At 47.9% G+C, this 15,295-nt stretch overlaps 1 protein-coding gene across 1 annotated transcript; it reads left to right on the top strand.

Annotated features, from left to right (window-relative positions):
- Positions 1–4,376: 4,376 nt before the first annotated feature.
- LOC138996189 (Fc receptor-like protein 2) lies at positions 4,377–14,891 on the top strand. Its single transcript, XM_070397137.1, has 7 exons — positions 4,377–4,428; positions 4,508–4,528; positions 7,975–8,241; positions 8,474–8,752; positions 9,847–10,134; positions 10,570–10,848; positions 14,035–14,891. Exons 1-7 carry the CDS (start codon positions 4,377–4,379, stop codon positions 14,361–14,363), a joined length of 1,515 nt encoding a protein of 504 aa, XP_070253238.1. The 3' UTR covers positions 14,364–14,891.
- The last annotated feature ends 404 nt before the right edge of the window (positions 14,892–15,295 follow it).

Genomic DNA, 15,295 nt, shown 5'->3' with positions numbered 1-15,295 from the left:
GGAGATTATCCTACCCAGTAAAGGTTATGTCCTCCCAGCCCTGCTGCTTGCCTTCCCTGGACTGCCCTGTGTCGGTGGATCTCCAGGGGTATAGGCTTTGGTGCTTTCCCTGGTGGGCAAACCCCTGGGGATGTGGGCCCCACAAGTCCCAAAGTTATTGCCAACAGTCTTAGTCCAAGTTCTTCATAAGTAGTACATAGTATTTCTGTAACACTAGGGGATTTTACTGATTTATTCTCTTCCTTAGTCCTGTTAATCCCTAACTCCAGGGAAAAATCCTTACCTGGGGAAACAACCTTTCTCGGGGAGGTGGTCCTGGTTAAAACACATAGCGCTAAGAGGGGGAAGCAAACATATGCTATATATGCCAGGTCCCTTGAAACATAAGCTGTGCAGATGTTTCTTCCCTGCAGTGACTGTGTCAAGCAGCAAGGGTGGACCGGCTTCCCGCAAGTGCCGGTCTCAGGCCACTCAGCAAAAGGCCTGGGATATACCAAGTCTATCTGCCACCTGCTGGGTGCCTGCATAGCTTTGGGGGCTGGGGGCAGGGTCTCAGGGAGTCATCAGGGTTTGACCACCAGAGCTTATCAGTCCCAAACAAACCAAGATGTGGCCAAGTGAAGAGAAAACTTTGCACCAGTCAGGCATGTGAGAAAAAAATGGCCCCCATCCTAGAGCCACACACCACAGTCTGTTCTAGGTTCTGCCAGGAGCCAGAGCTTAGCAGGGCGGGGCTACCAGGCATTGGGTGGGTGAGCTAGTGACCTCCCATGAGGGAAAGATGTCCTTCAGGCTTGGGGCGGGCGGGGGGAGTTGGTTGGAACGGCCCCCGCCCCACAGCCACTCAGTTTATCCAGATTCTGTGAGGACCTCCCGGGGAACTTGGGCTTGGTTGGGTGGGGCCACTAGCAGTTGAGGTGGGGACTCCAGGAGCGAAGAAGGTGTGGCCGGCAGGTCCCTGGTGATTGGGAGGTGCCAGTCTTGTTCGTGAGAAAGTTGAGGGAAGGGCTTCCACTTCAAAGCCACCCAACTCAGTCATTGATACCCCCTGAGTCTGCCTGAACCCCTACACTCCAAGCCAGGCAGCTAACTCCTCATCTGGGTGTGATCTTTTCAGGGTGGGGTGACAGGGTGTCCAGAGTTTGGGCTATTGCATTACCCCAGGCTGATGCCATATTGACTCCCCCCCCCCCAAAAAAAAACATGGCCGGTGGTATGGGCGAGTGGGGATCCTGGTGGTTGTCTCTTCAGTTCTCTCCCCAGAGCCACAAACCCCGGGGGAGTGGCTGTGTATGAGATTTTGTCTGTTGGCCCTTTAAGAGGGCACCCATGTGTCTAGCAGAGTCTGATCTATCCGTGGCCGACAGAATCCCCAGTGATTTTCACAGCCAGATGTTACGTGGGCGCCTCCTACGGGATCTGGTGCTTTGGGCTGGGAAGCCCAGTGTGGGGTTGAGATCCCACACTCTGCAGGTGGAACCTTTGCAGAGAGCTATGCCTCCAGAACCTCAGCCACCGCCGTGGGAGTGGTCCAGCCCTTTTCATCCTTCAGACCTTCCTATCAGTCCTGATGTGGCTTCCTCTCGAAATCCTTGGTTATCTGACTTCTGTCCAGCTAGTCTTCAGCTGATTCTTTAGGTTGCTTGTTCTATCTTTTAGTTGTAACTCCGGTTTGGTCCTGGGAGGAGGTAAGTGTAACTGCCACCTACTCTGCCAAGATCTTGGACCCTCCCCTCCCTCACTGGGCTTTTTCATCCGTTCTCCCCTTGCTTCTTCAGAGCTGGGGTCTCGAACGGCTTCCCACTGTGGCTGGTGCGGGGTTCATCATCTTTAGTTTGTTACTTTAACCTTGTTCACCTTTGTAAGGAATTCTTTTTATTAAAGTCCCTTATTTTAACCACTAGGAAGAATTCTATTTCTACCTGGTATAAGGGCTCTCTTCTTAAATTTATTCTTTTTTTTTTTTTTTAGAAGCCACTGGCTTTTTAAAAATATATATTTTATTGTTTTTTTACAAAGAGGAAGGGAGAGGGATAGAGAGTTAGAAACATCGATCAGTTGTCTCCTGCACACTCCCTACTGGGGATGTGCCGGCAACCAAGGTACATGCCCTTAACTAGAACCGAACCTGGGGCCCTTCCGTCTGCAGGCCGACACTCTATCCACTGAGCCAAACTGGTTAGGGCTTAAATTGTTTCTTAAACTTTGAAGCATTAGAAGACATATCTGTCATGTGTGTGTTAAGGACTCCAGATCACTATACAGTATTTTGGAGCTAATGTCTCAAAGTTAACACCAAAGATTATTTTTCTAACTTCTTCCATTCTGCACGGATCTGACTAGAACAGTGGTTGGCAAACTGTGGCTCGTGAGCCACATGCGGCTCTTTGGCCCCTTGAGTGTGGCTCTTCCACAAAATACCACGTGTGGGCGAGCACGTACAGTGTGATTGAAACTTCATGGCCCATGCGCAGAAGTCGGTATTTTGTGGAAGAGCCACACTCAAGGGGCCAAAGAGCCGCTTGTGGCTCGCGAGCCTCAGTTTGCCAACCACTGGTCTAGAACATCCCATGGGCAGGAATGATGTGGGTTGGGAAGAATCTTCATCCTCCTGAGCCCTTGGACCACAATGCCTTCTGATATTATCGACTCCCACCATCATCTCTAAAAGTTCTGTGTGTCTCTTCCTATGGTCTGGGCAGGTTTTCACAGAGCAGCATCTGCGCCGTGTTGCCATGGTGTCACAATAGCAGGAATTGCCCAGCGCAGCATGCATCCCGAGTGGTGAAGGGGATTTCCCTGTGAAAGAGAACAGCAACTGATTTAAATTTTACCAGTTCCAGAGCTCCATCAACACTTTCTAACAAGTCAAAGCAAGCAGGACAGTCTCTCCAAAGGGACCTCAGCTCTAGGATAAAGACTCTTTACATTCCTGGGAGCGTCTCTGATCAATACATACACATCTGAGCAGCTCTGTAAAGAACACTGACTTTCTCAGCACCCAGGGGACTGTGGGTGAGGAGAATGCTGAGTGGCACACAGCTATTCTGCTTCCTGTTTTCTATTTCTATAAAATCGCTGAGGAATCACAGTGCCCAAACCCAGCTTCACATTCTGTGGGGACAGACTCTGCTCCAGGATCTGAGCTGCACGGACCCTCCCTGGGAGAACTGCTCCCCTCCAGCCTCATGCTGCTGTGGCTGCTGCTTCTGGCCCTCGGTAGGTAGAAAGCTGGAGCAGGACTTGGGTGGGACCAGAGCAGAACCACCTGTGCGTGGGCATCTCAGAACCTCTTTTACTTATTTACTTACTTTTTAAAGCTTACTTTTATTTACTTTTTTGTTTTTTAATCCTCACCCGAGGATATTTTTCCATTGGTTTTTAGAGAGAGTGGAAGAGAGAGGGAAAGACATACAGAAATAGCGATGTGAAAGAAACACATCGATTGGTTGCTTCCTGATGCACCCTGACCAGGGCCTGGGTGGGGAGGAGTCTGCAACTGAGGTAGGTGCCCTTCACCAGAATTGAACTTGGGACCCTTTTGTCTGCAGGCCTACGCTCTATCCATTGAACCAACCCGGCCAGGGCTCAGAACCTCTTTTAGGGCACAGGTCTCTCTGCTGGGATGAGTACGAGTGGGCTTCAGCTTCTTTCTCCTTCAGGTATTATGCAGTGGCTACTGACCAGAGCAAGGTCCCCAGGAAAACCAACAGACTACGAATCTCTTTTCCAAATACGGATTCCTTCTTCCTCTGTTTCACATTCATTAATGCTCTGATCTCTGGGAAAATTCTTTAAGGATATCAGAGAAATGTTCTGTTTGCGCAAACTCTATTTCCAGACCATTGAAATATACTCTGCTTCCACTCCACTTCCACTCCAAGATACCGCAGTTGTGTCTGAACTCTGACTTTCCTAGACTTAAATTGTGGAGAGTCTTTCCAGGCCTGCTGATTGTGGCTTTTGCTGATAAATATGAGCCTAGTATATGGATGCAGACATGACACCAGACCTGGAATAGGGAGGGAGGGAGGAGCAGGCTCCATGAGCAGACCCCTCCATTTCCTTCCTGGCCTTGCCTGGCTTCTGTGTGGCCACAGGCAGGCAATGTGTCTCAAAATAAAAAAAATCTGTCTTAAAACATCTAGAAAGAAAAGGTGGGGGAGGAATAATACACCGTGAAACGTCTGAGAATTTACCCGCAGAATAGCCCACCTCTGGTAAGGGGGGTGAGCGATGTTTATAAATTGTTAGGGCCTGCGCACTGGGTTCTGTGGGAGTGTTGTCTGTGAGAGAGGGAAGGAAAGGGGGGTAAGTATAGGGGAAAGCAATAAAGGGAACGAGGGAGGGTGGATAGAAGGGAATAAAAAGTGGGGATGGGGGAAGAAGATACAGAAGAAGAGGAGGATGTAGAGAATTGCTGGGAAAGTATTTAGAGAGTTACACATTTTTCTAAGAGTATAACAATCCCGGCGCAGTGCTAACCTCCCTGACTCTTCCCGCACAGGTCCTGTCGGCGTCCGGCCAGGTGAGTTACTCTCTTTGTTCTTTGAGGTCTCTGGGAACCGTGTGCACTCTTCCAGGCAACAGAGGTACTGCCCGCTCCAGCCTCTGAGCTCAGGGCTGCAGGGATCAGGCCCCGAATTGGGGGGAAAGAGTGAGGGGCCAGGGCCTCACCCTAGTCCTCGCCGTGGTACAAATGCTCCAACGTCACCTTCTTCTCTGCGTGGCTACCTGCCTGACGATGTGGGAAGGACCCTTCTCTGCCCTCTCAAGGCAGTAAGTAATTTTCTCTTTACGCTTAAGCCCCCGGACAGAAAACACGTTCACTGTGAAGGGAAAGCCAGCCATACAGCGTACCCGTGAGGAAGCACTCTCCTGCTTATGGCCACAGACACTCAAAAGCCCCCCCAGAATCAATGGAGGCAGAGATGGAGACATACTCCCTGCGATAGGAGGGAGCCAGAGGAACTAGGAGATTGCTCTGCCTTACACGGGACTATCCCTCGACATTCTACTCAGATTGCAAACTACCCAGGCAGAACACATTTTCCATTATTATTATTATTATTTTAAAAATATATATTTATTGATTTCAGGGAGGAAGGGAGAGGGAGAGAGAGATTGAAACATCAATGATGAGAATCATGAATCGGCTGCCTCCTGCACGCCCCTTACTAGGGATCAAGCCCGTAACGCAGGCATGTGCACTTGCCTGGAATCGAACCCTGGACCCTTCAGGCCGCAGGCCGACACTCTATCCACTGAGCAAAACTGGCTAGGGCTTATTATTATTATTATTATTAAAGTTATAATGTAATAAAATAAAGAGGAAAACTTGCTTTTCTCTTAGGCTGGAAAGTTACATTTTCTTCTTTAATCATTTATTTGAGAAAGTATTCTATTACAGGGAGGAGACAGAATACTTATATATCTGATACTTTTTTATGTCTGACTATATAAATTGCATTTTATCTGAGGTGATTTTAAGCAAGAATGTTATTAACACATTATAGGGTCTCGGGATCAGCCTCATACACTCCAGCAAACTTCCTGAAACTACGGTAAATGTGTATGAACGTACATTTGCCCCTTCTTCTAAGGAACAGGTAAAATGTCGGAGCTAAAGGCCGTTTACCTAGATGTATGACAGTCAAGTTCTTGTTCCAGGCTCAGGGTAGTCAGGAGTCATCATTTTTCATCTACCTCTAGCCCTGTCATTGTTACCAAATTGGTCACATAAATCTTACTCCTCAAATATTTGTTTAGTCAAATTGGTTTTATCTCTATGCTCTTCACGGAAAACCTCGCCCAGTATCAGTCTAGAGAGCGAAAATCTTGGGCCTTCACGAGGGCGTAAGACTTCTCTCTCTTTAATAAGAACGAATGCCCCCGCCAGTCATGAAACCGCCCCGTCTAAGAGTGTGACTTTCAAAGTGGCTAAAGGGATCGAGCTGTTGTCTCTGAACTTGTCTAACCACTTTGCTCTACAGGAACAAAGTGACAGAAACAACATTCTGTCTGTGCTTCCAACATATTGTGCTGATTCCTATATTGAAACATTTTTTCTTTTTGAAATATGCTTAAATATACACACAAACAATGGAAAAGATGAGACATGTTTGCTAGACTATGGAAGTTCTAACTCTTTTCTCCCCACCCCTTGCGGATTCCACTTCGGGGACTGGATCTAACTCCATGAGGAGAGGGTGTCTGTTCTGAGACAAGCCCCGGAGAGTGGGTTCCTCTCTTCTCTACATACAGTCACGGCTGGAGGAATACACCGGGCAGGCGGCTGAGTCCGTATTCTCCCGCCTTGGTTCTCTCTTCCTCCATGTGTTCCTCCAGGCCGGACACTTCCTTCCTTTTTAAAAAAATCCTCACCCAAGGATATTTTCTGTTGATTTTAGAGAGAGTGGAAGAGAGAGGGACAGGCAGAGAGAAACATCGATGTGAGAGAAACACATTGATTAGATGCCTTCATCCTGAGCCCTGACCAGGGCCCAGGCCGGGGAGGGGCCCTTGACCAGAATCGAACCCGGGACCCTTCGGTCCGCAGGCCGACGCTCTATCCACTGAGCCAGACTGGCTACGACACTTCCTCTCTTTATGCTAAAGGGGCATGGTTTAAGGTCAGGCCTGGGGTTAGGCGTTTTATTAGAGCACACACTTCCCCTGAATTTTAATATATTTTATTGATTTTTCACAGAGAGGAAGGGAGAGGGATAGAGAGTTAGAAACATCGATGAGAGAGAAACATCGATCAGCTGCCTCCTGCACATCTCCCACTGGGGATGTGCCCGCAACCCAGGTACATGCCCTTGACCGGAATCGAACCTGGGACCCTTCAGTCCGCAGGCCGACGCTCTATCCACTGAGCCAAACCGGTCTCGGCACTTCCCCTGAAATTTAACCCAGTGTATTACAATCCCAAATTGGTACTAGGACCTGAATTTCTAGCTCAGTTACCACCTAAAAAATTCCCCCCAAATGCCCACGGGTTCAGGGCTGGGTCACAAAGCACTGTGATGGCTGGCTTTCTTCCCTCTGCACAAGCTTTTGAAGAACAGTCCGCCAGCCCCCCTCCCAGCTTCTAAAGTTGTTGCTTTTTTCCTGCGAGGGCAGATCCACTACCACGTGCTGCTCCTTAGCTCTCTGACGACCACTCTCCTCCAAGGGGAGGCAATGACCCCAACAAGCAGATTCCCAGAAGCCTCTGCCAAAAGCATTCCAGTAGAAAATTCTAAACAATTGCCATTGACACCCCCGGGCTGACGTCTCAGGGGCCCAGATGGTGTCGTCTAGGGAGAATGACAAAGGGAAGGTCTCTGAATTGTACTGCTGGGCCGAGTCTCTCAGAGATGAGAGATGCAGAGAAAGGTAATTGTGAGTGTCACAGGGACAGGAGGTCATCTGGAATGGAGATAAGGAGATGTCAGTGGAATTGGTTTACATGCATATTTAGTCCAGAAAATTGTTGGCACTTGAATAAATCAAAAACAGACATAAAACCAGCAGGATGTGTAGAAGACAGAAGATGTCTGTCACTCAGTGAAATAGAGCTCACCTTAGCCAGTTTGGCTCAGTGGGTAGGGTCCCAGGTTCGATTCCAGTCAGGGATACATGCCCAGGTTACAAGTTTGATCCCCAGTAAGGGGGAGGGGGTGCAGGAGGCAGCCAATCAATGATTCTCTCTTATCATTGATGTTTCTATCTCTCTCTCCCTCTCCCTTCCTCTCTGAAATCAATAAAAATATATTTTAAAAGAAGAAAAAATAAATAAATAGAGCTCACCTTTGCTGAGCAGGGAAGCCAGAAAGGCCAGGAGATTCTAAGGAATCTGTGGCTGCCTGGCTTCGTGTGTGTGTGTGTGTGTGTGTGTGTGTGTGTGTTGTCTTTTCCTGTAGGAACAGGTGTTAGAGTGTTGGCGCAGGGCGTGCCCTGTGGGTACAGGTACTTTTGCATCTTTTGCAGACTGGCTCAGCATCGATCTGCAAAGCCATGCCTACGAAGGAGACAGGGTGGTTGTGAGGTGCTCTGGAGCAGACAATGGTAAAATAAAGAAACTGATGTACTACAAGGATGGCTCTCGGATAGCCACCTACTCTAGCGCCTCGAGCTACACCATTTCCAATGCAAGACCCAGTGACAGTGGCTCCTATTACTGTAAGTCAGATAAGTCACTATTGTACTTCTTTGAGGAGACAGAAGAATCACGCACTCAATGGCTCACTGTCCAAGGTAAGGGTCTCACTATTCAAGTGGAAAGGTCTGGGGAGAAGCAGGGCCTGTGTGGGTGGCCCAGGCTGCAGGGCAGAGGAGACCACCCAGAGAGGCAGAAACCGGGGGTGTCTGTGTGTGTTGGAGTCTGGGGCTTGTGTGTCCTGCTCACTGGGGCTGAGAAGACAAGGGACTTCTCAACGGGAGCTCCACAGCTCCCTGACGGGGGTCTCTGTTTAATTCTTCCCTTCAGAGCTGTTTCCAGCACCTTCCCTGACAGTCAGCTCCTTGCAGCCCGTGGAGGAGACCTCGGTGACCCTGTCCTGTGATACCCGGCTCCCCTCGGAGAGGTCATGGACCCCGCTTCAGTACTCCCTCTTCAGGGACGGCCACACCCTAAAATCCCGGAGCTCCTCTGGGTTTTGGACTTTAGCATTAAGGAAAGAAGACTCCGGAAATTACTGGTGCGAGGCAATGACAGCATCGCGCAGTGTCTCAAAGCGGAGTCGTCAGTCCTACGTCCAGGTGCACAGTGAGTGTCAGCGGCTGGGCTGGCTGGGGAGCTGCTGTCCTCAGTGCTAGAGGGACCCCTCCGAGACTCAGAAATCTCTGGAGAGGAGAAGACTAATAGAAATGTACCGAGTACAAGGCATTGCTCAGAGCTGTTTTATATTTAGTGCTCCCAGAACCCTGTGAAATACTGAAGTGTGAACAGTATCTATAAAGTAGGTACTATTACCATCCCCATTTGACACACGAGGAAACAAAGCACAGAGCTGTTCAGTGACCTGCCCAAGGGAACACAGCATGTAAGTAGCACAGTTGGAATTGAACCTGAGAACCCTGGTGGCAGGATATGCCCTTTAAAAAAATATAGTTTTTATTGATTTCAGAGAGGAAGGGAGAAGGAGCGAGACAGAAACATCAATGATGAAAGAGAATCATTGGTTGGCTTCCTCCTGCAGGCCCCCTCTTGGGGATCAAGTCGGCAACCCGGGCATGTACCCTTGACCAGAATCCAACCCAGGACACTTTGGTCCACAGGCTAATGCTCTATCCACTGAGTCAAACCAGCTAGGGGGGTATATGCCCTTTTATCCACCTTGCTACACTTCCTATCTCAACTTTGCCAGTGGAGAGTGGTATCATAGCAGCTACCAATTGTAGAATCTCTGCAGTGTAGCCGTTGCTTGATACAGGTACGTCTATTTATCGTTATGAAAAGTCTGTGCAGCTGGTATGATTATCCACACTTTCTCGCTAAGAAAACTGCGGCTCAGAGCGATGAACTGACCTACCAAGATCATGTGGCAGAGCTGGGTGAGGACTGCACAGCCCGTGTGTTCCCCCGACACCCTCTGTCCCAAGTGCATCAGGAGCTCAGAAGGGAAAGACGCTGTGGGCTGCAGGCATGAGAGGGCCAGTAAGTGTGCAGACAGTGAGAGGTCAGATTTTTAGTAGACTGAGTTGCAGGGTGCTCTTGCCTGATAGCCCTGAGCATGCTCCCTCCTCACGAAGAGCCTCCTCGGCATACAAATCGACTCCAACCATTCCACCTGCCGTAAAGCTCAGCTGCTGGCCCGGCCTCCGCACCAGGCCCTCATCTGCCATCTCGTGTTCCCACAGGGATCCCTGTGTCTGGCGCGCTCCTGGAGACCCAGCCCCAGGGCGGGCAGGCGGTTGAAGGAAAGGGGCTGGTCTTGATCTGCTCTGTGGCCGAAGGCACGGGGGAAACCACGTTCTCCTGGCACCGAGCGGACACAGGGGAGAGTCTGGGGAGTAAGAGCCAGCGTTCCTGGAGATCAGAGCTGGAGATCCCTGACGTCAGGGAGAGCCACGCGGGGGGATACTACTGCACAGCTGACAACACCCAGAGCCCTGTCCAGAGCGAGGTGGTGAACATCACCGTGAAAAGTAAGTACCGCTCTCATGGTTAGCCGGCAACTTCCAACGGGAGCCAGTTTCCTTGTGTTGCAGTAAGGATGCCCCTAGGACGACCAGGAACAGGGCCAGGAAGAGGTTGAGAGCATGGGAGGGTTGTTGCCATGATGGTGGTGGCGTGGCGGTGGGAGCGGCAGCATTAGCAGAGGAGCTAAAGAAGGATGACAGTGGGAGGGACCAGGCAGGTAGCGCAGCACGGCCAGAGGCATATTTTTCAGAATTGCTCAGCAGAAGTTGTCAAAGCTCTTCTGAAGCGGTCTCTGCAGCGTTTGGTTGGGAGGCACGACGGTGGGAAAGAACCCACGGGCTGGGGAGAATCTGTGAGAACGCTTGGGTGGGGGTGGAGTGGGTTGTAAGTCGGTTCTAGCAGGGGAGACCCCCTTTGATGGGCCCTTCTACTTCCCTCAGTTCCAGCGTCGCACCCTGTCCTCACCCTCAGTGCTCCTGAGGCCCACGCCTTCATTGGGGACACGGTGGAGCTTCATTGTGAAGACAAGAGAGCACACCCCCCGGTCCTGTACTCATTTTATCACAAGAATGTCTCCCTGGGGAACATCTCAGTGCCTTCCGGGGGCAGAGCATCCTTCAGCCTCTCTTTGACCAGAGAGCATATTGGAAACTATTCCTGTGAGGCCAACAATGGCCTGGGGGCCCAGCGCAGTGAGGAGGTGGCACTCAACGTCACAGGTAGGTCATGTCCAATGTCTTCTTCCAGGGGACCATTTGCAATTAGGTCAAGCAATGGCTTATGGGTCCTTGAATTTCCCTGTCCCTCAGGGAATCAGAGTTCAACTAGAGCAAGCATGTCAAACGCAAAGGCTCGCAAGGGCCAAAATAAACAGAAGCTTCAATGTTCATAGAAACGTAGGTTTATTTCCATAGAGACATGCTGAATAAAATGGGCTGAAATAAATGAGTCATCGTTAACATAAAATGATAGAACATTTTAATAAAAATTAATATTTTTTCTTGAACACTAACTTACCAGACACTGAATAACTGCACAAATTAATAAGTGTAACGAAAAGAAACCCATTTTTCTTGTTCTTCAAAAGAGAATTATTTCCTGTTGCTCACACCAAACAAGTCAGTCCAAGGCTAATGACGTGGCCATCGGCTGCTAAAATATTCACCGCTAGTATTAGTGGAGAGAAATGGTGCGCCTGTGCATAAGGCACGTAAGGGAAGTGAATTCGATACGATGATAGTAATCAGTCATTAGTGAACGTTGCAGTGCGTTATTAATAATTATGTATAAAAGGATATTGTAAAAATTAAGTTTCGAAATTTTTATTAAAACATTTCTTATATACCTTTATGTTGGCTGGGCTGCAGAAATATTCATTGTGGGTCACATGTGGCCCACGGGCCGCGAGTTTGACATGCTTGAACTAGAGTGTCCATCTGTTCTCTTAGGCTTTCTTTTCCATTGGTCTTAACAACAGTATCATTGGCCTTTCCCTTTGCCTTCCCCTTCTCCTGCTGGTTTCCCTTTTACTTTACATTGTAGGGCACTTTGCTGGGGTAAGTTAGCATTGACAGTGAGGCATGGCTACATCCCTGAGGGAGGAGGAAGGTACCACTGAGATAGGGACACTCAGCTCACAGTGGGTAAGGAGATACAACTAAGCTTTATAAATACGTAGGAAAAAGTAGAAAAACCATGAACAAACCAGATTCTGGAATTCAAAACGTTACTAGGATTATCTCGTTTAATCTCCATAACAACCCTCATTTTACTAATAAATAAGATTTAGACCAAGTCACTTGTCTGAGGTCCCACAGCTAATAGGTCACACACAAAAATGAAACTCTAGCCCTAACTGGTTTGGCTCAGTGGATAGAGCATCGGCCTGAGGACTAAAGGGTCCCAGGTTTGATTCTGGTCAAGGGCATGTACCTTGGTGTGGGCACATCCCCAGTAGGGGGTGTGCAGGAGGCAGCTGATCCATGTTTCTCTCTCATTGATGTTTCTAACTCTCTATCCCTCTCCCTTCCTCTCTGTAAAAAATCAATAAAATATACTTTTAAAAAAATGAAACTCTAGGCAAGGGCTACAGGAATCAAGAAACTTTGCTCTTTGCCCCTCTTTTTAATATATCATAATGGTCGTAAGATTCTTCTTAAATTTATTATTGCAAAGGACATTTAATAGGTTTACTAATGGGGAATAATTATTGAATTCTGGATGTAAACCCTTCTTAGCATCAAGTCATCATAGGTAGTAGGACATACAGTTTGCTCACACTTTATTTCAAAATTCTGTATTCTTATGTATGTGTTTCCTTTCTTGAGCTGTACTCATCTAGTTTTGGTTTCAAGGATAGGTTAGCCTCATAGGGATCATTTCAGAAGCTTTCTGTACTCTGCAGCAGTTAAAACAACATTTGAATTGTCTACTAGTTAAAAGTATTTGGAACTAGGCCTAACAATTTTCTGAGCCTGGTAGATTTTTACCTCCATTATCAAATCTTTTTTTCCTTTTTCTTTTCAAATTTCCTACCCTTTGAAAAAATAATTTGGATAATTTTGCTCAAAACTTGGGGCAATTCATCTCAGTGTGGCTCAGTGGATGAGCGTTGACCTAAGAACCGGGAGGTCAGGGCACATGCCCAGGTTTCCAGCTCAATCCCCAGGGTGGGTATGCAGGAGGCAGCTGATCAATGATTCTCTTGCATCATTGATGTTTCTATCTCTCTCTATCTCCTTTCCTCTCTAAATCAATAAAAAAATATTTTTAAAGACTTGGGGCATTTTATCTAGATTTTCAAATTTACCACATACTGTTGACCATCATATTATCTAATTTTTAATAGCCATCATATTTTGATTATGATCTCTTCACATTTATAGTTTGTTTGTGTGATCTCTTAGAATTTACTAATAAGATTTTTCAGAGATTTGTCTATTACAATGCACTTTTTAAACAGCCAGAGTTAGTATTAGTATTAAAATCTATTTGGCTTTTGGTTTTCTGATTCATTTATTTCTCTTTTATCTTCACTAAAACTTTCCTCCTTTTGTTTTAAATTTATTTTATGTTGTTCTTTCTTTAATTTCTTAAGCACATATAAAGTTTTCATCTTTATTTGTTTTCTCATAAATGCATTTATAATTTTATTTTGACCGCAGAACATTTTGGAAGCTATTCCTGTGAGGCCAACTAGGATCAGCAATGGGCATGGCTCAATGTGCAACTGGATGCAAGCGTTCTGTCTTTGCCTCCCCTCCTGCCCCTGTATTTCTCCACTCCATTAATTCTCACACAGACAGGGCTGACCACTGACGGCAGCGCTAGGCTTGCCTCCCTCCTTTCCGCTAGAGCTCCTAGAGAAAAGAGTCTTTTAAAAAAACGATTCCAAGTTAAAACCAACCAACCAACCAACAACAAACAGGTGGAGATCAGAGATGAACAAGTCTGAGTCACATGTTCACCCCCCTCCCTCTGCAACGAAGCTGGACCTGTGATTGAGGAAGTGATCCACAGGGTCTGGTGCAGTTTTCAAAAGGAAAATGAGTAACTCAGTTGACCTAAAGGCTTTCCCTAGTCTCCATTTCTAGGAAAGAGCTAGCTCTATCCTTCTCTTTTTCCAGAATCTTTCTGAGCCCATGAGAATCAAACCATAAATCGGTGTGCCCCCACATTCCTTTATTATCAGAGAGCAAAGGCTCTCCCCCCGTGCTCTTGAGTGGGAGCCTTTGGTGGGTTGGATGATGCTACGAGATGACCAAGCAGTGGGACAGAGCCAGAACTCGGTGACTCAAGCCCCTTAGCCCACACCACACACACAACCACCAGCAAGCCCTCCCTCCGAACCCTGGGAACTACCGTAAGTACATTTCTGAACGCTCTCTGACCCCTTCTGTTTTCAGAGCCCCCACCCAAGACCCGCTTGGTGAATGGTGCTCACCGCTGTGAAGGGCGAGTGGAGGTGGAGCGGGACGGCCGCTGGGGCACCGTCTGTGATGACGGCTGGGGCCTGAAGGAGGTGGCCGTGGTGTGCCGGGAGCTGGGCTGCGGAGCGGCCAAGCACACCCCCGCGGGCCTGTTGTACCCGCCGCTGGCAGAGGAGGCCCAGCCTGTGTTCATCCAGGTAGCCCTGTGCAACGGGACGGAGGAGGCACTGGCGGAATGTGAGCAGGTTGAAACCTTCGACTGTGGGCATGACGAGGACGCGGGTGCAGTGTGTGAAGGTGTGTGATGGCAGCGCCTGGGGAATGGAATATGACTCGGCCATATACCATGTGATTTCGCTTATTTGTGGAATCTAAAACACAATAAACAAGCAAAACAAATAAACTCAGAGATGCAAAGAACAAACCAATGATTGCCAAATTGGAGGGGGTTGGGTCACTGAGTGAATAAGGTGAAGAAATTAAAAAGTACAAATTGGCAGTTGCAAAATAATCATGGAGATGTAAAGTACAACATAGAAAATATAGTCAATAGTATTGTAATAACTCTGTCTGGTGCCAGCTGGGTACTAGACTCACTGGGGGGATCACTTCATAAGTTTTATAAATGTCTAATCACTATGCTGTATACTCGAAACTAATATAATATCAAATATCCACTATAATCTCTCTATATAAAAGCCTAAGCAACCAAACAAACAAATGACCGAATGACCTGTCGCTATGACGCACACTCACCACCAGGGGCAGACGCTCAACACAGGAGCTGCCCTCTGGTGGTCAGTGTGTTCCCGCAGCCAACCTCCCGTGGTCCCTCCCCCTGGCTGGCCAACCTCCCATGGCCCTGATCAGCCCCAATCACCAGCCAGGCTGAGGGACCCTACCTGTGCATGAATTTGTGCACCAGGCCTCTAGTTTTAAAATAAAAAATATTTTTAGTTGTTCTATAATCCCATCAGCTCTTGTGAATTCTTTATCCTAAAAAAAAAAAAATCTACTTATCAATATAAATGCAAAAGTAGGAGCAACACTGGGTAAGGGAAATCCAAGTGGTTTTTTTCCTCCCTAAATGCTAATGGGGTAGCGGGTAAAGGGTGGGATGCATGTTGGAAGGACTCCAGGTCTATCAAGGAATCCAGGCCACAGACTGTAGAAACAGAGCTCCCTGAGGATGCGGGGGAAATGAAAGAAACCCCACTGCATATCCCAGAGCCTCCCA

The sequence above is a fragment of the Myotis yumanensis genome, unplaced genomic scaffold (genome assembly GCF_028538775.1).
Source record: "Myotis yumanensis isolate MYYU_CA2020_CCGP unplaced genomic scaffold, mMyoYum1.0.hap1 SCAF_17, whole genome shotgun sequence".
In the NCBI taxonomy this organism is placed as follows: Eukaryota; Metazoa; Chordata; class Mammalia; order Chiroptera; family Vespertilionidae; genus Myotis; species Myotis yumanensis.
This window is presented reverse-complemented; position numbering and strand designations above follow the sequence as displayed.